Source organism: Mirounga leonina, unplaced genomic scaffold, assembly GCF_011800145.1.
Source record: "Mirounga leonina isolate KUSES-001 unplaced genomic scaffold, KU_Mleo_1.0 Mir_376, whole genome shotgun sequence".
Lineage (NCBI taxonomy): Eukaryota > Metazoa > Chordata > Mammalia > Carnivora > Phocidae > Mirounga > Mirounga leonina.
Window position 1 is genome coordinate 7066235 of NW_023270718.1, and position 23348 is coordinate 7089582.

The window sequence follows — 23348 nt, forward strand, 5'->3', positions numbered from 1 at the left end:
ATTTTAGTTCTTTTACTTCTCCAGAAAGGGTTTCTCTAATACCTTCCATGCTTTTTTCAAGCCCAGCTAGTATCTTTAAAGTGATGATTCTGAACTCTAGATCTGACATCGTACTAATGTCCGTATTGAGTAGGTCCCTGGCAGTCGGTACTACCTCTTGTTCTTTTTGTTGAGGTGATTTTTTCCGTCTTGTCATTTTGTCCAGAGGAGAATAGATTAATGAGAGAACAAAATGCTAACAGGGTAACAACGTTCCCAGAAAATATACTCTAAACAAATCAGAAAAGACCTGAAGCAGTGGGAAAAGAAAGGGAAAGAGAGAAAAAAGAAAAAGAAAAAAAAAAAAAAGGAAAAGAAAAAGAAAAAGATAAAAACAAACAAAAACAGAAAAAAAAAACAAAAAAAACACCAGAATATGATCAAATATGATCAGGCTGGTATATAGATCAGTGCCACACACTAGATCTTGGGTGTATTTGGTCTGTTAGAAGAAAGTGCCTCCCAAAATTTTAAAGAAAGAAAAACTTATATATGTACAGAAATAAGGGTTGATAAGATGAAGGGATGGAATATGACTGTTAAGATGGAAATTATAAAAAATTTTATAAAAGGAATTGATAAGAAGTTGTTTGAAAAAAGAAAGAAGAGGATTTAAAAAAAGAGAAAAAAAGGGAGAGAATGTGATCAGGCAGGGGAGTAGAAAAAAACCATACAATAGAGATTTAGGGTATATTTTGATCTGTTAGAAGAAACTATCTCAAAATTTTAAAGAGAGAACAACTTATATACATATGCCAAAAATACGGGTAACTACTATGAAGGGATAGAATATGACTCTAAAAATGAAAAATAAAAAAAATAATTTTTTTTTTTTAAAAAGGGATTGATAAGATGTTGGTTGAAAAAGGGAAAAAGAAAAATTAAAAAAAAGTTTAAAAAAAATTAACTTTGAAAGACTAAAGAATCATGGGGAAAAAGCCATGAATTCTATGTGCAGTATTCCCCTAGTGCTGGAGTTCTGCCATTCTCATTGATTGGTTAACTTGGTCTTGGCCGGCTCTTCTCACTGATCTTCTGGGGGAGGGGCCTGTTGCCGTGGTTGTCTTTGCCGGAGGCGGAATTGCCCCGCCCTTGCCCGGTCCGGGCTAAGTAATCTGCTCGGGTTGCTCTCCAGAGCTTTTGTTCCCTGCGAACTTTCCGTACCACTTTGGAGGCCGAGAGTGAAAATGGCGGCCTCCCAATCTCTGCCTTGGAGGAGCCGAGAACTCGGGGCCCACTCCTCAGTGAGCACCCAGAGAAAAGCCGCCAGTCCCTCCCGTCTCCCCGGTCTCCGGCCACACTCCGTGCTCACCCGGCCTGTGACCGCGTGTTTCTATCTCTGGCACCCGACCCTGGGTGGAGTCTCCAAACCCAGCAGATCCCTGCGGTGCGCTCCCGCACCGCTCCTCCCGGGAGAGGAAGGGGAGTCTCCCCGGATCTGCCGCTTGTTGGGTCCCTGCTGGAGGAGCAGGGGCCCGACTGTGCCGCGGATCACGGTTTATGACAACCCCAAGCTGAGAGCCCGCGCCTGGGCTCTGCCTCTGCAGCCGCTTCCCTGCTCCGATACCTGGGAGCTCTGCTGCACTCAGGTACTCCCAGTCTTTCTGTGACCCCAAGGGTCCTAAGACCACACTGTCCCACGAGGGTTCCACCCCCCGCTTAGCCACCGGAGTGACGTCCCTCAGCGGAGCCGACTTCGAAAAGTTCCGATTCTGTGCTCCCCGGCTCTGTCACTTGCCAGAAGCGGCTGACGGAGGCCCCTCCCCCGCCGTCTATCCTCCCGAATATCGCCTCGGATTCACTTCTCCGCACGTCCTACCTTCCAGAAAGTGGTTGCTTTTCTGTTCAGAGAGTTGTTGTTCTTCTTTTCTTCGATCTCCTGTTGAGTTCGTAAGTGTTCAGATTGGTTTGATCCCTATCCAGCTGACTTCCTGAGACCAGACGAAATCCAGGTCTCCTATTCCTCTGCCATCTTGCTCCGCCCCGTGTCCTTTAATTTTTGAACTGAATTTCTTGTAGGAAACATATTGTTGTCGGTCTTTGAAAATTACAGTTGACAATTTTAGCTTTTCATTGGGGTCTTTAGACCATTTCCTTTTACAGATATTATATAGATTTAAATTATCTTGCTGTTGGTTTCATCATGTCTCCTTTGTTCTTTCCCCTTTTTCTCTCTTCTTTGAAATAACTGAATTTTTAGAAATGGTTTTATTTGAAACCTTTTTTGGTTTACTGGTGTTAGCTATAGCTGTTTTTTAAGTGCTTGCTTCAGGGGTTGTACTACACAACTTACCAGTCTACCTTCATGTGACTTGACACTTAACTCATATAGAGCATCAGACCCTTCCTTTCCATGTGTGCTTCCATTTCTCCACTCCTGCCCTTTGCTATCATTATTATAGGTTTACTATTACATATGCTATAAACATATGTACTAGACTGTTAGTTTCTTAAACAGCCCACTGTATTTTAAAGAGATTTGCAAATAGGAAGTCATTTTTAATTTACACATGTACTTATTCTGGTGCTCTTAATTCCTTTGTGTAGATCAGGAGTCTCCAACCTACAGAACATGAGCCAAATACAGCCTACCATCTGTTTTTAGATGAAGTATAATAGGAATGCAGCCACACCTATATTTAGGTACTTTTGATCCAACAAGGACATATTGGAATAGCTGTAACAGAAACAGTATGGCCTACAAAGAATAAAATATTTACTATCTGTTCCTTACATAAAAAGTTTGCCAACCTTGCACACACAGTCACATTCTCATCACATCTGAATTAGTATAAAATTTGGTATCTGAAACATAACTGAAAAGTCAATTTCGTAGTCAAATATTAGGCACTGGTAACACAAGACTGGTCTCAATTTGAAGAGTAAAACTAGGAATAAATGGGAGTCAGTAGGTCTTGTACTCATGAGGAAAACATATGAAATATGTGTTTTGTTACTATTGTTTCAAAGTATCATATTTTATTATATGGTAAAAAAAATTTATGATATGGGCATTAAGATATAACTGAGGTGTAAAAGACCCACCAGTTTTACTTGATACACATTCATAAGTGGAAGTAGCAATATACCCCTGGCTGGCTACAGGGGTGTAGACAAAAGGAAAAGTGTGTATCTTAAGAAGTCCTGGGATCAAACCTCTGTGTTTTTTTTTTTTAAGATTTTATTTATTTGACAGCAAGAGAGAGAACGCAAGCAGGGGGAGTGGGAGAGGGAGAAGCAGGCTTGCCGCCGAGCAGGGAGCCCAATGCGGGACTCGATGCGGGGCTCGATCCCAGGACCCTGGGATCATGACCTGAGCTGAAGGCAGACGCTTAATGACTGAGCCACCCAGGCGACCCGTCCTGTCAGATAGTTTTGACAAATGGTATTTACTATCTTTCCTTTAATTCATTACCCCACCCCACCCCTGCGTTCTCTTGGTAATGGTAAGGCTGCCATAAAGAAATATGTGCATTCTCCAAACAGGTCATCATTATTTTGGATCTATTACATATCATCTTATGTACTCTGGGGAATTTTGTTAAAATTTTTTAAATTGTAACTCTAAGGAGTCCCAGATTTTAAATGTCTCCAGTAGAAACTTAATATTTCACCAAGCCACATACTAATTGCGGTAAATATGTTCCCATTCTGACAATCTTCTCCTTCTGTTTCCTCTACCCACTTGCCCTTATTTGTATTTGCATGATACACTTTCAGTGATTCTGCTCAAATATCACCTTATCATATGGGCATTGCCAGAAAACTGTTTAAATTAGGAAACCCTACAAGTCTATCACTGTACATGAACATACTTATGAATTTTGCATTATCATATTTTATGCTTATAGACTTATCCCTTATGGAATATAAGTAAACATGTAATTTTGTTTGTGGGGCCAAATTCCCTATTCCTGTAACTTTCTTAGTGTTCTGAACATTTTGTCATAAATTCTCATGCTATATTTTGTTCACATTGTGAATTTTAGGCAACACGTTCCAAACAGCTCTAACTCATCAGTGAAGGTTGTTTTTTTTTTTTAAGATTTGTTTATTTGAGGGGGGGAAGGGCAGAGAGAGGGGGCGAATCTTGGGCACACTCCCCGATGAGTGCAGAGCCCGATGTGGGACTCTGTCTCGTGACCCTGAGATCATAACCTGAGCCAAAATCAAAAGCCAGACGCTTAACTGACTGAGCCACCTAGGCGCCCCTGAAGGGATGTTTTAATAAAGCTTTTCTAAGCTACAAAATTTTAAATTCAGGAACCCCTCTCAAATGTTCCATTCTACTCTCAATACAAAATATGAATCTTATTTGTCAGGTAGGACAGTTTTTGAGTGACAGACCTCCTGGAAAACAGTGGCTGAGACAAGTAGGTGGTTTATCATTTCCCAAGTAACAGGAAGCCCAGAGTTGTAGTGTTCGTTGTAGTGCTGGATGTGACAGGTCCCCTGGGCAGTTCTCTGCCTGCTCTACCTCCGTTAGCAGCCCTCTCTCCTTACAGCAGGACGGCCACTGTATGACCAAGGGTGAATGGTGAGGGGCAAAGCCCTTTTCATCATTAGGTTTTGTCTTGCTTACATGGAAATGATAATCCCAGTAAGTTTTTCCAATCAGCTAGAAATTTTAATAATGCAATTTTAATAAGGGTATTAGGGATTTTTCAAATTTCATATTCACGCCTAAACAACAGAAGGTAAAAGAAAAAGGTGTTAGAGAAAACATTTTGCAGACCAAATTAAAAATACCCCTTATTAATATTAAATGACAAGGTAGTCAAGGGTAACTGTGGGGAGAGACAGATTTTATCAGCGAACTTTGTTCTTTATCCTGAGTATGTTCTGTGCAACCCATGACTTGATAGGTGTTCCAAATGAGATTCAACAATTACTAGTTCAGCATTTTCTAACTTAAAGATTTATTTCCTTTGAAATTTAAGTTAATTTATTTATCTGAACCTAAAACTAAAATAATTTGCCAAGTTTCAATACAGATATTCTGATTCTAGTATCTTGGTAGAGAAATGAAAGGACTGATTTTGAGATTCCATTCATTCCATTCTACCTTAAAGTGAGAGATCTACAACAGGCTTGTAGTTGGGACATATTCTATCACTTCCACATGTATTTTTCCACATATATTTTAATATTAGACTGTAACTTAATAGCAATATAATTGTGACATCATTAAGTTTATTAAAAATACCTTAGATAATTTATCTAAACAGTATTTCACCATTTTCAACAATCATATTGTGCAGCGGGGTCTGTATGTGTACCAGGGAAATGAAGGTAGTGTGTTAGCATAAGGAAGATTGTGGTCTTTTCCCTACCAAGTCAGGAGTAAACATTCAATTAGTCTGACTCCATTTCTGATGTCTGACGAACAATACCTGTTAAGCCTCATTATAACCTCTTACTATGCTGCCCATCTGGGCAAGGCAAGCTAATAAAGCCCAAGTGCCCCTTCCCTTGGCATTAGTTGAAAGTGCACACCGTAAGTGAGTGCCATCACCCCAGCCCCACATAGTAACCATCATAACAAACCAGTCATCATTCCCTGCGTTCTCTAGCCATTTTTAGAACAACCTGAGGAGGTCTATCCTGCTCTCCCCAGAAAGCATCATTATGTAATAAACGTTCTCATAACACTTTATTGTATGAAGTCCTCATTCATGACATCCAAACATCCTCTTCCAGCGAAGTAAGCACAAGTGCAAACTAGCAAAAAATGTTTTAGAGGGTAAATATTGGAGATTGCTAGTTATCAAAAGATTCCCATTGTGTCAATATTTGTTCTTGAGAGTAAACTCAACGAACACTGATCTTTTCAACTTATTTCCCTGAGCACTCCAGCACAAAAGAGATTATCTTTATCCTTATTTCCGACATTTTATTTCCTAATACTTTTCATATGCTTACTATTTTTCTATTTTCATTTAATGTAAAGGTGCAACCCATGGGTCTCATTTCAGCACAAAAGAAAGGCATGTAGAAATGTAATCATCATACAGTGTGTGTTCATGAACAGGGAGGCAGGTTTTAGAGGGTGAGAGTTTGAAATTGTGTAACTTTCAAGTTGAAATTATGAATATGAATTTCCAAGACTGTAAGTTGTGTGAATCTAACATGGAAAAAAGTTGTTAGGGATGACATTCAACCTATGGAGCCCAAGGATGTATTATTAGTGTTCATTATGAAATGCCCCAATGAGGTGTGGGATACACTTGGGCTAATAAAAGGCACGTGGTTCATTCAGTGTTACAAAAAAAGGTTTCTATTTTACTTATTTAGATATGAGAATTTATAATATCCTAAATAAAATGGTATCAAAACACAATTTCAGTGGCCAAATTTGAATCCTTCACAAGCATACTACTCTGGTTCTTTTGATTAAAATGTCCTCTAGAACTTTCTCTTCAGTTTCCAAAAATAAGACTAATTTCTACTAATCTATGATACACAACTATTACCTTTCAAAAGAGGGAGAGATCATCATTCCCCCTCCATTTTTTCTACCACATATGCCATCCCTAGTAACCTGTCCTTCTACTCACATGAAAGTCTCATTCTCTCAATGTCCTGGCCTACTGTTTCATCATCATCCTTTCCTGTAATCATCATCAACAAAGGCCCTCAGTCATACCAACAAATCTAGAGAAGAGGCTGTGATCACAGAAAACATGGCAATTTAGATAACAGTTTTACACTATTCCCTGCCACTCCCTATGCTCTCAAACTTACACCCTACTGTATCTTAAAATTAGTGTCCTAGTTTTTCCAGGTTACATAGGTATGAATAAGCCCCAGCTAATGAACTAGGTCCTTTCACCTTACTGATCCCTTCTGAGACCATTATGGTGACACATGAAATGCATGTAATTAAAGTATAACATCAGTGGGTCCCAAACTTCAGGTTGTAAGTCATCAATAATAATGCAGCCTCAGGAAACCTCAAGTAATTGAGTAAAAAAAATTTACAGTGACTTCTGGCTGGCTCAGTCAGAAAAGCATGCAACTCTTGATCTTGGGGTTGTGAGTTTGAATTCCACATTGGGTGTTGATATTACTTAAAATATTTTTAAAAATGGTAAGCTGAAGATAATTAGTAGGTCTTTCCACAGATATCCTTGTTCTACTGATACACATCATCTCATCAGTTTTAAATAATTTAAATTTTCTGTGGAATTTAACATCTAAGATTGGTTAATTCTCAAAATAGACTTACTTCCCCTAGTATGAATTTTCTTATTGTAGTCCATTGAGAGAATTGGCTAAATAAATTATCACCTTCATTATATTTGTAATGTTTCTGTCCAGTATGAATTCTTTGGTGTTTCCTGAGGTAAGGACCTTGACACATTTATATGGTTTCCATCTCATATGAATTCTTTCATGACCACAAAGTTGTACTTTTTTTTTTTAATCACTGGAAATTTGTACCTCTTAATCACATTCCCCTATCCCCACCCCCCAAGTTGTACATTTTTTATAAAGCTGATCACACTCACTACATTTGTAAGGTTTCTATCTAGTAAGAACTGTTATGTTCCACAACGTATAAACTTTGGATAAGCCTTGCCATACATTACATTTGTGTGCTTTCTTTTAGAGATTTATATTCTGATATCAAGTGAGGTGTAAACCCCTGGTTACAGGCTTTGCCACATTAGTTTCATATGGTTCCTCTCCATAATGGAATTCTGATGTTGAATAAGGCTTGAACACTTGCTTAATCATTTTATTTGTAAGGTTTCTTGCTACTGTGAGTTCTTTGATGATCCCCAAAGCTTGAGCTTTGAATAAAACCACTGCCACACATACTAGATTTATAATGTTTCTTTTCACCATGTATTTTCTGATGCCTGTTAAGTTTTGCAAACTGGGTAAAAGCTTTGCCACACTCATTACATGTATAAGGTTTCTCTCCGGTGTGGATTTTCTTATGCTGAGTAAGATGTGAACGCTCCGTAAAGGCTTTGCCACACTCATTACATTTATAAGGTTTCTCTCCAGTATGAGTTCTCTCATGACCCCAAAGGTGAGAACGTTTAATAAAAGCCTTATCACATTTATTACATTTATAAGGTTTTTCTCCTGTGTGAATTCTTTGATGTTCCATAAGGCTTGAACTTTGGATAAAAGCCTTGTCACAAACATCACATTTGTGTGGTTTCTCTCCAGTGTGTATTTTCTGATGCCTAGTAAGGTTTGCAAATTGGGTAAAAGCTTTGCCACACTCATTACATTTGTAAGGTTTCTCTCCAGTATGGATTTTTCTATGTTGAGTAAGATTTGAACGCTCAGCAAAGGCTTTGCCACACTCAATACATTCATAAGGTTTCTCTCCAGTATGAGTTCTCTCATGACCCCATAGGTGTGACCGTCTGATAAAAGCCTTATCACATTTATTACATTTATAAGGTTTTTCTCCTGTATGAATTCTCTGATGTTCTATAAGGCTAGAGCTTTGGATAAAGGCCTTGCCACATACCTTACATTTGTGTGGTTTCTCTCCAGGATGGGTATTCTGATGTCTAATGAGGTGTGAGCACTGCTTAAAAGCTTTGCCACACTCATTACATTTGTAAGGTTTCTCTCCGGTATGGATCTTCTTATGCTGAGTAAGGCCTGAACGTTCAGCAAAGGCTTTGCTGCATTCATTACATTTGTAAGGTTTCTCTCCAGTATGAATTCTCTCATGACTCCAAAGGTGTGAACGTTGGATAAAGGCCTTACCACATTCATTACATTTGTAAGGTTTCTCTCCAGTATGCATTCTCTGATGATTTGCAAGGTTTGAATTTTGACTACAGACCTTGCCACATACGTTACATTTATATGGTTTCTCTCCTGTATGGACTCTCTGATGTCTAGTGAGGTTCGAACACTGGTTAAAGGCTTTGCCACACTCATTACATTTGTAAGGTTTCTCTCCAGTATGGATTTTCTTATGTTGAGTAAGATGTGAACGCTCTGTAAAGGCTTTGCCACACTCATTACATTTGTAAGGTCTCTGTCCTGAATGAATTCTCTCATGACTCATGAGATTTGAGCTTTTGCTAAAAGCCTTCCCACAGTCATTACAGTTGTAAGATTTTCCTCTAGTGTATGCTCTTCTGTATTGTGCAGGTAACAAAGGATATTTTAAAATCTTCCTGTATTTATTCCAAATGTTTTTGATACTAGATGGAATTCTCTGAAGTGGTGAAACAGAGGAACCATTGTTGACAGATTTCTCAACTTGATTACATTCATACATTTTTTCCTCAGTATGAAATCTCTGCAGTTCAGCCAGGTGTCCCTGCAAACTTAATCCAATTCTATTTTCCAAACAGTTTATGTACCAGTTTCCAGCACCACTTATGTTATTTTCCAGTTTTAACAAATGCCTTACAAATGGCTCGTCATGCATGAAATATTGGTATGTATTATTTTTTACAGTAATACTCTGCTTTTGAGGAAAAGTAACTGAGGATTTATTAAGCTGTTGATCTTTTCTATGAATGAGATTTTTGTTATGTGTCAAAGGCACTTCTTTGTAATTTCTTGCATCGTATCTCCAGTGACTCTCAAACTCATGCATATTTTCCCAGACTTCCTTGAGATCAAAATCCTTGAGGCTATGGCTTTCATTTCTCTCCAGTATCACTAAGTGGTATAATTCTCCTTTATTAATGTCCTCTATTGGTGATAAGTCCTTGATTGCAAATCCAGCAGAAAGGCTTCCTATCAAACAGAAGGTAAATATTTTATACTGAATTACATACTCCTACAAAAAAAATGCTTATAATGAACCTAAGAAATTTCTCAAGCACAGTCTTCAAACACTATTGTAATATACAAACACTACTGTAATATATAATGTTTTTAAGTTTTCTTTTTATAAATTTTTCCATATTATTTTCTCTGATCTTAAGGTAAGTTTTCAAAACATACCTTATATACTATACATATTTTTTGGCCAGACACCTGGATAATTGATACTTCATGATTAGGGAGCTGATCTATATACTGGCTATTACATAACTGTACATGAGATCATAATTGAGGTTTCTGTCTTCCCTAATTTTTTTATTTTTTATATTTATTTATTTGACAGAGAGAGAGCGAGAGCAGGAACACAAGCAGGGGGAGTGGGAGAGGGAGAAGCAGGCCTCCCACCGAGCAGGGAGCCTCATGCGGGGCTCGTTCCCAGGACCCCGGGATCATGACCTGAGCCGAAGGCAGACGCTTAACAACTGAGCCACCCAGGCGCCCCTGTCTTCCCTAATTCTTAATCTTTATAAAAATGTGTTTACCTGGGGGCGCCTGGGTGGCTCAGTTGGTTAAGCGACTGCCTTCGGCTCAGGTCATGATCCTGGAAGTCCCTGGATCGAGTCCCGCATCGGGCTCCCTGCTCGGCGGGGAGTCTGCTTCTCCCTCTGGCCCTCCCCCCTCTCATGTGCTCTCTCTCATTCTCTCTCTCTCAAATAAATAAATAAAATCTTAAAAAAAAATAAAATAAAATAAAAAAATAAAAATAAAAATGTGTTTACCTGAACCTGATATTTCATAATTCAGTGATTCTCAACATGTCTTTCATTTCTCCTACTGTGTGTTCCTTATGGAATGTAAATTCTTTCTTTAGTTCTCAGGGAAGAATTCTTTAGAATTCCAGAGACTGTTATTTTGTGTAACTGGTTACTTAACCTGCTAGATTTATCAACTGTTTAATTGTAACACACAGATTTCTTAAAGTATCTTTTTTCTTTCATCATATCCGCATACATTATTATTAAACACCAGATCACACTGCTGTATTGAGCAAGCTGTACTGCGTATGAACAGGGGTCTTTCCTTATGTAGGTAAGGCAGTGTGGGGAGGGGCAAGTCCTGTGGACACTGAGGTGCGTTGGTGCTCAAAATTAATATACCAGGAGATACCAATAGTTTGTTTAGATCAATGAAAAAGCTGAGCAAAGGCCAGGATTTGGGTTCAGAAAAGCAAGAGTGAAGCACAAGGAGCAACAGGAAAAGTGGGAGCAGTGCTTGTGCTTTGCACATCTATGGTGATATGATTGTGTTATGACAGTTAAAAGCCTGACCTTGAAAAAAGAGAGGAGCCGATTGAGCAACAGGAAGAATACGGACTCATTCTGTCAGAACTGACACCATGGGTATGAGGTGAAAGTGGAAGACATTCCACAGGGAGACAGTATGGTGTTACAGGAAGATTGTAGGCTTGCATTTATTTCAGTATTGGCTCCAAAAACTATCAAACTCTGGAGCACCTGAGTGGCTCAGTCAGTTAAGCACCTGACCCTTGATTTCGGCTCAGGTCATGATCTCAGGGTCATGGGATGGAGCCCCATGTTGGGCTCCATGCTCAGCATAGAGTCCGCCTGGGATTCTCTCCCTCTTCCTCTGCTCCTCCCCCTATCTCTCCACCCCAGCTCACACCTCTCTAAAAAAATCAAACTGACTATCCCACAAATTCCATTTCTAGGTATACAGTCAAGAGAGTTATACATATTATATATATACACTTATATATGTATACACACACACTATATGAGATACATATAGATATATTCCAGACACATTTAAGAATGTTCTTAACAAAAACCTGGATATGGCTATCAAGAGGAGAATGGATAAACTCACTGTATAAACACATGCAGATACAATAAAACACTCTCAAAGGTACAGCAATGGAAGATGATCATGGGTACTGGATGACTGACAATCTTCTGGCTAGGGGCACAAAGGTTATATGGTGGAAAATAAGTTAGCAGGAAGCATTTGCCAAGGTTTAAATTCTTTGGGGATGTTATTATATTTGGTAAAAAAGTAACATATTAACTAAATTATGTATTTTTAAAAAGAGAAACATCAATTTAGTATATGTGCTGCCAAAGCGAGCACAAGAGAAACATCAATTTAGGTAAGATTTTTAATCCAAATGTCCTTGCTTGTTATAGAAAAATAACAATGTCTTTTCCTGGAATTTGTAAATTATCTGAAATCGTATCTTCTTTTAACATTCCAATCCCAAACATTCAAGAGACATCAGGTGAGAAGTGCTTTTAACTAGACGTGTGTGTTGTGTGTGTACATAGTTACATAATCTGACTTCAAAAACATCATCAGAAATTAGTGCCCCTAAGGAGCATTACTAAATGATCTAGAACACAGAATGTTTATATGGAAGGACAGTGTTAATAGCAGTATTTAAACATAGAAACAATCTTTGGCTGTGTCACTGTGGTCCACAGCAGACATCTATGTGCATAGATGGGGTTAGCAACATAAGCAGCCAATCATAGAAAAACAGGACAGCAATGGGATGTGTGTCAACAAGGACCAGGTGACGTTTTTTATGGAGTTCAGTTGAAAATGAGGACAGGAACAAAGCAGGCTTCATGGGTTAACTGAAATATGTAATTTCAAGAGCTTAAGAAATTTTCTGGGAAACCCAAGTATTAGGAGCAGTAGTAATAAGGAAACCATGGAGTATAAAAAAAACTTCCTTTGTTTCCTTAAATAAAATGAGATATTTAAATATTAGATTAGTATACCAAGATGTACATGATGAATCTAAACAAGAATATTAGAATAAATTATTTGTAGCAAGAAAAAAATGAAAATTAAATTCAAAAGTTATTTTTAGAAAACTACATATAAAGGGAAAAAATAATGTATCTTTACAAAAAGCTAAGGCAAGTCAATTGAATGGTATTTCTGTGACTAAGGCAGTAACTTAAAAAGTATGTCCTCAAGATATCACAAATTATCAGCTTAAAGAATGTCATATATTCAACTGAGGAAAATGTGTGTTAAAACAATGAGATACCACTACACATTTATGAATAGCCAAAATCGAGAACACTGAAATACCAAATACTACTGAGGATGTGGACTAATAAGAACTCTCATTCACTGCTGGTGGGAATGCAAAATGCTATACCACTTTCTTACAGAATTAAATATACTCTTAAATACGATTTAGTAATCAAACTCTTTGGTATTTATACAAATAAGTTGAAAATTTATGTCCATGTAAAAACCTGGACACAAAATAGAGAAATCCTACAATCTGTATGGAACCACAAAGGACCCTGAATGGCCAAAGCATCTTGAGAAAGAAGAACAAAGTTAGAGGCATCACATTCCCTGATTTCAAACTCCTTCATTACAAAGCTGTGGTAATTAAAACAATATGGTATTAGCATAAAAACAGACACAGAAATCAACAGAAGAGAACCCAGAAATAAACCCACACACATGGTCAATTAATTTATGACAAAGGAGACATGATGCGGGGCCCGATCCCAGGACTCTGGGATCATGACCTGAGCCGAAGGCAGACGCTCAACGACTGAGCCATCCAGGCGCCCGGTTTTCTGACATTAATGTTCTGCAACCACCTAATGAAGCATGAAAATGCAGAACTTCTGAAGAAAAGGAAAGTTAGAGTCCACTTGACATTTTGAAGCCTTTCCATTCTCAATCAAAACAGCTTCAATCACTCCCTTAAGAACAGGGATTTGAAACTCATACAATCAAGTCAGGGGCTCTCAAGAGAAAACGCAAAAATATACAAAAGTAATTACCGACTTCTGGAGGGAAACTATCCTCACCCAGGGAGACCAGGTTCCTGTAGTTCTCCACCATCACGTCCCTGTACAAGGCCCTCTGAGCAGGGTCCAGACACTCCCACTCCTCCTCAGAGAATTCTATGGCCACATCCCTGAAGGTCACCTGTCCCTGAAATGAAAACACATTTCACCAAGCGGACAGGCAGAGTGTTCTGATTTTGACACAAAATAAAAGAAGCAGAGATGTGTAAAGGCTGACTTGACTGGAGTGAGTGTTCCGAATGATCTGTGTAAGATAATTCTGAGCAAGTTATAATTCTCCAATTTTCTTAAGTGAAACTCAACATAACAAAATTAGCCATTTTTAAGTACCATTCGGTGGCATTTAGTACATTCACAGTGTTGAACAAACATCACCTCAGTCTAGATCAAAAACATTTTTATCATTCCCAATGGAAATCCTTTACCCATTAAGCAAGTGCTTCCTATTCCCCCTTTCTTCCCCAGTCCCTGGCAACCACTAATGCTTTTCTCTATGGATTTACCTATTTTGGATTTTTCATGTAAATGGAATGGTATAAAATGTGACTTTTTTGCATCTGGCCACTTGGACTTGGAATAATGTTTGGGGTTCATCCATGATGTAGTATGTATCAGTACATTGCTTTTTTATGGCTGAATAGTATTCCATTGTAGGACTAGACTGTATTCACTATCTATTGATGGGCATTTGGTTATCACCTTTGGCTAATGTTGCTAATGAATGTTGCTATGAACATTCAAGTACAAGTAGATGTTTGGATACCTGTTTTCAATTCTTTTGGTTATATACCTAGGAGTGGAATTACTGGGTCACATTGTTTAATTTTTCAAGAATCTGCCACTGTTTTCCACAGCAGCTACAACATTTTAACAGAATGTGTCATGATTCTAATTTCTCCACATCTTTACCAACACTTTTTGTTTTACTGTACTCATCCTAGTGGGTGTGAAATGGTATCTCATTGTGGTTTTGACTTTGTAGTTCACTAATGACTAATTTCATTGAACCTCTCTTCAGTGGCCTGTTTCAGTTGTTTATCTTCTATGGAGAAATGTCTATTAAAATCCTTTAACCATTTTTTAAAATTGGGTTCTTTTTATTTTGGTTGTTGAACTGTAGAAGTTCTTCATATATTCTAGGTTCTAGATAGATCCTTACTAGGTATGTGATTTGCAAACTATTTCCTCCCATTTGGTAGATTATGTTTCACTTCTGTGATAATGTCCTTCAGTGCACAAACATTATTAATTTTGATGATGACCACTTTATCTATTTTCTTTCTCTTTTGCTTTTGGTGTCATATATTAAACCCACTGCCAACTCCAAGGTCATGAAGATTTACCTCTATGTTTTCATCCAAGAGTTTGTTTTAGCTCTTACATTTGGTCTTTGATTAATTCTGAATTATTTATATGGTACAAGTTAGTTTCAATTTTATTCTCTTTCACATGGATATCCAGTGTGCCAACACCATTTAATAGAGTGTTCTTTTTCCACTGACTGTTTTTGGCACCCTTATAAAAAAGGAATTGACTATAGGTGTATGGGTTTATTTATGGATGCTCAGTTCTATCGCTTTGATCTATATTTCTAGCCTCTGCTGGAGTTATAGTTTTGATTACTCAAGATTTGTAGTAAGGTTTGATGTTGGGGGGCGCCTGGGTGGCTCAGTCGGTTAAGCATCTGCCTTTGGCTCAGGGAGCCTGCTTCTCCCTCTCCCACTCCCCCTGCTTAAGTTCCCTCTCTCGCTATGTCTCTGTCAAATAAATAAAATCTTTAAAAAAAAAAAAAAAGGTTTGGTGTTGGGAATTCTAGGTCCTCCAACCTTGTTCTTTCTCATGTTAATTTTGGTTATTTGGGGTCCTTAACCAAATTGATGAGTTTTAGAATCAGGTTTCCCATTTGTGCAAAAAAGGCTGTTGAGATTTTGCTGGGGATTGCATTACTCTTTATCTCACTCTGGGGAGTACTGCCATCTTAATGTCTTCTGATCCACAAACACAGGCTATCTTGACATTTACTTAGGTTTCAATTTTTCTCTGCAACTTTGTAGTTTTCAGTGTGTATAAATCTTCCATTTCCTTGGTTAAACTTATTCCCATCCATTTTGATGCTCTGTAAATGGAATTGTTTCCTTACTTTCAATTTGTTGATTGCTAGTGTACAGAAATACAACTGAATTTTGAGTGCTGATATTGTACTAATCCACTGTAGTATCTCTAATAGTTCTTTTGAGGATTATTTCTAAATATAAGATCATGTATTCTGTGAATAGACATAGTTTGATTTCTTTTCCAGTTTTGACACATTTTATTTATCTTTCCTATTTTCTCTGGTTAGAACTTCAGTACAGTGTTAAAGTGTGGTGACAAAATGGGGCACTCTTATTTTGTTCTTAGTATTAGGGTGTAAGTTTTCAGTCTTTTACCATCGAGTATAATGTTAGCTGTGGAATTTTAGTAATACCCTTTTTTTCAGACTGATGAAGTTCCCTTCTATTCCTAATTTTTTAGTGCATTGTTTTTGTTGGGAGTGTTCTGTTTATGTCTGCTAAGTCTAGTTGATTTAATGTTGCTCAGTCCTTTATTTCCTTACTGATATTATGTCTGGTTGTTCTTTCCATTATTAAAAGGGGAGTATTGAGGTCTCCAACTATTATAGTAGAGCTCCTCAATTTTTGCTTCAAAAAACTGGGGGCTTTGTTGTTATGTACATATTGTTCATAGTTGTTTTATCTTCCTGATGGATTGACCCTTTTTTCAAAATGTAATGTCTTTCAACATCTCTGGTAACAATTAAACAACTTAGTCTATTTGATCTATCATCTGTATAGCTACCCACCTAGGTTTCATTACTATTTGCATGGAGTATCTTTTTCCATCCTTCCACTTTTTTTTTTTTTTAAAGATTTTATTTATTTATTTATTTATTTGAGAGAGAGAGAATGAGAGAGAGCAAGCACATGAGAGGGGGGAGGGTCAGAGGGAGAAGCAGACTCCCCGCCGAGCAGGGAGCCCGATGCGGGACTCGATCCCGGGACTCCAGGATCATGACCTGAGCCGAAGGCAGTCGCTTAACCGACTGAGCCACCCAGGCGCCCCACTTTTTTTTTTTTAAGATTTTATTTATTTATTTGACAGAGAGAGACACAGCGAGAGAGGGAACACAAGCAGGGGGAGTAGGAGAGGGAGAAGCAGGCTTCCCGCAGAGCAGGGAGCCTGATGCAGGGCTTGATCTCAGGAACCTGGGATCATGACCTGAGCCAAAGACAGACACTTAACGACTGAGCCACCCAGGCGCCCCCATCCTTTCACTTTCAACCTATTCATGTATCTAAAGTGAGGCTTTTGTAGATCTAGAGTGAAATCATTTTTAAAAATTAACTCCTTTGTCTTTTATTGAAGAGTTTAATCAATTTACATTTCAAGTTACTACTGCTAAGTATGACTTCTGCCTATTTAGCTATTTGCTTTCTGTATGTCTAATATTTTGTTTCATAATTCCTTCTTTGTGTGTCTTTGCGTGCATACCATTTTGATTGCCTTTGTCATTTTTCTGTATATTTTTAAGTTATTTTGTGAGTGGTTACTCTGGGGATTACACTTTACATATTGAACTAATAATATCTGAATTTCAGTTGATATTAACTTAGCTTTAAGAGCATATAACTGCTCCTATATAGTCTTCCTTTATGTTATTTTCAAAAACTACTTCTTTATAAACAGATGGACAGATGTTTAATACACTCAAAAGCAGATTTTTATTATTGTTTTCTACATTTGTCTTTTAGGTCACATAGAAAAAAAATGAGTTAGAAAACAAAAATATAGTAACACTGGCTTTTATATTTACCTATATAGTTACCTTTACTAGTGTTCTTTATTTGTTCCTATGGCTTAGAGGTACTGCTAGTTTCCATTCATTTCAGTCTGAAGAACTCCATCTGGTATTTCATGTAGGCTAAGGGTATTAGTGTGAACTTCCTCAGCTTTTGTTTATCTAGGAGTCTCTTAATTTCACTATCAATTTTGAAGCATAGTTTGCCTGATAATGAATTCCTGGTAGATTTTATTTTTAATCTTTCAAACTTTAAATATCTCATGAGATTGCTTCCTTCAGTTTCTGATGAGAAATAAGCTCTTAAACTTCTTGAGAATCCATCAGAAGTTGTTTCTGTCTTGCTACTTTCCACATTCTTTTTGTCTTAGAGAAGTTGATTATATGCTTGCCAGGGATCTCCATGCATTTATCATAGTTGAAGTTCATTGAGTTTCTTGGATGTGTAAGGTTAATGTTTTCGATAAATTTGGGTGGTTTTCAGATCTTATTTCTTCAAATATTCTTTCTGCTCTTTCTTCTTTGTCCTTTCCTTCTAGGACTCCTATTATATGTATATCAGTATTCTTTTTGTTTTTTAAGATTTTATTTATTCATTCGAGACACAGAGATACAGAGAGTGAGCATGAGCAGGGGGAGAGGCGGAGGGAGAGGGAGAAGCAGGCTCCCGGCTGAGCCAGGAGCCAGACGTGGGGCTCGATCCCAGGACCCTGGGATCATGACCTGAGCCGAAGGAAGATGCTTAACCATCTGAGCCACCCAGATGCCCCGTTTTTTAAGTTTTATTTATTTATTTTAGAGAGAGGGTATGTGTGCGGGGAGGGGGTGGGAGGGAGGGGGAGAGACAGAATTGTCAAGCAGACTCCCCATTGAGTGTGGAGCCCGACGCAGGACTCAATCCCAGGACCCCAAGATCATGACCTGAGCCGCAATCAAGAGTCAGCTGCTCAACTGACTGAGCCACCAAGGTGCCCTTATATCAGTATTCTTGATAGTGTCTATGGTGTCCCAAAGGTTTCTTAGTCTCTGTTCATTTTTATTTTTTCCCCTTTCTTCTTTTCCCCTTTTCTTCTGCTCACACTGGATAATTTCAATTAACCTATGTTTAAGTTCGCTGATTCTTTATTCTTCTTGTCAATCTGCTTCAATTTTGGCTATTTTACTTTTTAGCTCCAGAATTTCTATTCTATCCCTTTACCATAATTTCTCTCTCTTTATTAGTATTTTCTATTTGTTGAAACATTGATCTCCTACTTCTTAGTTCTCTTCCACGGCTTCCTTTAGCCGAGTATGTTTAATACAGTTGATTTAAAATCTTTACTTAGTAAGTGGAATGTCTGGCCTCCTCAGGAACACTATCATTATCAGGTTAACCGGGTAATCATGCTTAAGATATACAATCTGGAGATATCCTTAGATATCTGTAGTGAAGTCAGCCTGCTCAGAAGCAGGCATTCTTTGTAACAGTAAGAAATTGTAGAGGACCCATGTATCTTCATTTAGAGACTAGTCCAATGAGGATCTAAAAAAGCAGCTATCTCTATGTTTACTAACATGAAAACAACTCCAAGACACATGGTATGTAAATATTTAAATTTAGAAAATATGATGTTTAAACATTTACTGAAGAATATTTTCTCGGGGCGCCTGGGTGGCTCAGTTGGTTAAGCGACTGCCTTCGGCTCAGGTCATGATCCTGGAGTCCCGGGATCAAGTCCCGCATCAGGCTCCCTGCTCAGCGGGGAGTCTGCTTCTCCCTCTGACCCTCCTCCCTCTCATGCTCCCTCTCTCTCATTCTCGCAAATAAATAAAATCTTAAAAAAAAAAAAAAAAAATATTTTCTCAAATCACATTACAATATATAAATGCATTTTTATAAGATTTTTATAATAGTTACTAAAGAGAATATTGGTTCCTGGTGAAGACAATCAGTGATGGTAGAAGATAAGATGGGAAGGGGATATTTTACTTCTTAGTTTCTAAACTCCATCAATGTGTGGAATTGAACCACAGAAATATATACCAGAGAGGTTTAATACAAAAAAACAAAAAACAAACAAAAAACATTTAACAATAATTAGTAAAATCAAAATTTAGCCCCAGCCTCTCTAATGACAGAAAGTTCTGCTCTTACGTGTTGGCTAAATTATAAACATTTTTATCTAAAAGATCTGCTGTGTAAGAGTTCCTAAGACCTCAAGAGTTCCATAAAGACCTCATGGTCTTTACGAGATGGGTGTGCAATGAATAATTTAAAGAACACTTACTGTTAGACAAGTTGGTTGATTCTAAGTTTTAAAACTAATTATGTTAATAAAACAAAACACCCTCTCTATTCCTTATTCCTACTTTGAATTTCCCATTCTCTTCCAAAGTATTAGTATTTTGAAGTCAGAAATATACTGGTTTCCTTAACGTCAGAAGACATTTATAAAATTAGAAAAAGCAAACATCCCCCGTCAGTCTTCTTTTCCAGAGTTTCTCAAGATTTGTACACATTAATACATCACTTACATATGTAATCTCTTTAATCTTTATTTATATGAGCTGAAAGGGCATCCAGAAGGGGTCTCTGAAGAATCCTTAATGTCCAACCTCACTGACACCACAGAGCCTACTCCCTATCTCCAGTCAATGCCTGCACAGAAAATCCTTCACAGGATGACCACCTAAAAGGAGCCTCTTCCCAAGTTCCATGTCACTGGGTCACAGTGAGATGGAATCTGCATGGAGATGAGAGGAGATTGGGAGAAAGTGTGAGTGAATACTTTAGGCAGGAGAACAATCAACTAAAAATACGACTTTTACCTGGGAAAGAGCCATTCCTCCTTTTTTCCCTCTTCTTCTGGGCTTCTTTCTCAGATAAGGTTATTCTGTGTGACAAAAAGTATGTTGTTTAATGCTCAGAATCAACATAACCCCTTCCTCTGCCACAATATACATAATGGGAGCACCTTAATATGGTGGAAAGACAAGTCCTTTGCTGCTAACTGCAACAGGAGGGAGACAGGGACAGTAACTCCTATATGGTGGGCAACAAGTACATTTTTCACCCATGTCTTCAGAAAGCCCTCCCCTCCTGCTGAAACCCACACATTCTACTGAAACTGCACTGTCTTTTGTCCCCTTGGCACTTGGCCAAAGGAACTGCCCCATTTAAGCTCTTGGCTCCTCCCTAGGCAGCCAGCATCCAATGAATGGTTGATGCAGGATACAGAAGCCTGTCTTCCATCAGTTTGGACCAACTCTTAATCTTAAGGGCCACCCCAGCTCCAGAGCTCCTCCCAAAATCATTTCAGGGATCTTATTAGCTCAGATTCAGAATTCCTGGTCTATCGTCTCCATTTCACAGGCGGGTGCACTGAGTCTCAGAGGGGGAATATTTTTACCAAGTTACCTTTAAGAGGTCTGAATTAAGTGAGCAGACCTGGGTGTAAGTAAATTCTGAAATAGTAGCCCAGACAAGTTTAAGTAGAAAGGACTTGTCCTAATTCCAGCTTACCTTCCATGTTCCTGAACAAGAGAAGATTCTCTTTAATGGGTTTAATCAAACCCAAGTTAATTTAATTCCTCTTTTCCAGAAAAAATATAATAAAAAAAGTATGAAATTGAAAATAGTTACTAGTCCTGAAAAACATGAAGAAGGGTCACCTGTGGAGATGAGATCTGAGCAATCTCTGCATCATAAACAGATGGGCTCTGTTGGAATAAAGTTCCACATCAATTCAGCCCATCCTCCCAACATCTGCACAGAAAAGACAAAGGGGACTTGAGGGGAACATTTACTTAGTTGGAAGCTTCTGCTCAGAGTTCAGTAATTTCATCAGATCACTTAAGGGAAGGGAACTGCTGAATATGAAATTAACTGGCTAAACTAGATTTTGAGTGTCAAAAAAAAAAGTTACCCACATCCTTAACGGATGCATAATGAAATACTATAAAATTATTTACCAGACATCAAACAATAATTCCACTACACGGTAAAGTAGAAAGCACATAGAATTCATAATCTGAACAAAAAATTAAGAAGGAAAATAATTTGGAAATTAAAAGATATCCAGTGGATTCTGAGATTAAAGTTAAACAAGTGTGAGGATACATCAAATTTAGAAAAGAATGACACGAGCCACAGAAAAAAGGGGGAAAGAGAAACGGTACTGTTAATAATGGCCTTTTTGGAAAGCACCATGTGGTGACAGTAAGTCTTCCCCCATTTCTTGGAAGGGAAGAGGATGACCTGGAACCGACTAAGCTAGGCCTCTGCCCTCTAAATGAATAGGGGCTGCAAATGGAATCTTCTTCTGATGCAATAATTAGAACGTGCAGATGCCTCAAACACCTGGTTTCACAACTCTCATTCTCTTCCGCATAACTGAAACAATTCAACCAATTTTAATTACAGAGCCACAAATCAGTACTTCACAACTCAGTATTCCACATCCAGGCAACTCAATACTCACCTGGGTTTGGGTCCAAACACTGTGTGTTTTGGTCTCTGTGTGTGTCTCTCTGTCCTCGTTTCTCTTCTCTCCTTTTGTCCATCTGTGTTTCCCTCTCTGTTTCCGCATCCTTCTGTCCCCCCCCCCCTCGCTATTCCTCCTCCAACACTTCCACCCCGCTCTGCGGCAACCTGTTTCAATCCCTGCCGTCCTTTCTCCCCAGACTTTCTGCTGGCCCCCTAACTGCGCAGGGTCCTGCGTCCTCCCCGCCATCTCTGTTGCCCCCTGCCCTCCCTGGAGCGGAGCGAGGGGCCTGCATCCACTGGACCGAGGCACCCCTGTACCGACGCGGGTGGGGTGGGGGCAGAGTCGGGAGTCCGAGAAAGGTTCTGAGCCGGAAAGCGACCGGCAGCGCGATCGGTGTCTACAAGGGCCGAAGGCAGCACTGCTGGCGCCCGCGCCCGCCTCAGAGCGATCTTAACCGGAATCGCAAACTCCCGGCTCCCGCACCGCGCGCCAGGACTCGGGACGTCACACGGCGACGCCGCGAGAGGCGATAGGGACGACCTCCCAGCGAGAGGGACGAGGGGGCTCAAGGACTTTACCTTACCAGGCGACCCCCGAAACTGGGTGCGGAGGAGGGGCCTGAAGAGCGCGCCGGCGGCACGAACCAGAAAAACGGAGACTCCCTCTCCCGAGCGCGCCCGTCGCTCCGCGCGATCCGCTTCCGGGTCTGCAGGCGAGCGCGCGTGCGCCGCGGGGCGGGGCTGGGGGCGGGGCCTGGAACGCGCGGGGTGGCGCCGTCTTCGCGGCCGTTCGTCTCTCCCGCCCGGCGGTTTCAGTTTCAGCTCTTGGGTTCCTTCGCGCTCCGCTGCTGTCTTTGGGAGCGAGGCTGGGTCCGACATTAGGGAAGTGTGGGCCGCTTTTATTTGAAGCGGCGGTATTGGACAAGCGAGCACGGTGCCCGTTCAAACTTTGGCGAGTGGTGGAGACGCGCCTCCTGCGAGGGAGGCCGAGCAGCGCGGGGACCTGGGGCGGGACGGGGGTCCTTGTGGAGCGGCCGAGCTGACAGTGGCAGCTCCTCGCTTAACTGAGCAAAAGCCGGAGGGGCGAGTGGGGGTGAGGGAAGCTAGGACGGATGGGCAATGCGGAACTGCTCTGGGGAACGTGGGTTTTGTACTAACGCCCACCAGAGCTCTTCTTTCTCGCGGCATTGTCACTTCCGCTCCCCCGTTCGCTGGGCTGCGCTCCTGGGACTTCCGGCCAGACAGACCTTGGGCTGCGGGGACGGAGGGCTGGCACGTTCCTTTAAAAGAACCAAAACGGGGCGCCTGGGTGGATGTAAATTAACTTCTCTCTCTTTAAACTTGATGCCGGAATCCACACCTCTCAAGATGAATTACAGATCGC

The 23348-nt window shown here is 39.6% G+C and overlaps 1 protein-coding gene across 3 annotated transcripts in view; it reads right to left on the reverse strand.

The window, feature by feature from the left end:
* LOC117997784 (zinc finger protein 677-like) overlaps positions 1-22656 on the reverse strand; it is a 37865-nt gene extending 15209 nt beyond the window's left edge. For 2 of the 3 annotated variants that reach the window (XM_034986154.1, XM_034986155.1), the window contains exons 1-2: positions 20308-22656; positions 13635-13788 (exon numbers count right to left, since the gene is read on the reverse strand). In XM_034986154.1, coding sequence (XP_034842045.1) covers positions 13635-13788; positions 20308-20322 — 169 coding nt within the window. In that variant the 5' untranslated portion in view covers positions 20323-22656. Of the gene's footprint in view, positions 1-7685; positions 9769-13634; positions 13789-20307 lie in introns of those variants that run through there. The other variant, XM_034986153.1, reaches the window with a different exon arrangement.
* Positions 22657-23348: the final 692 nt, after the last annotated feature.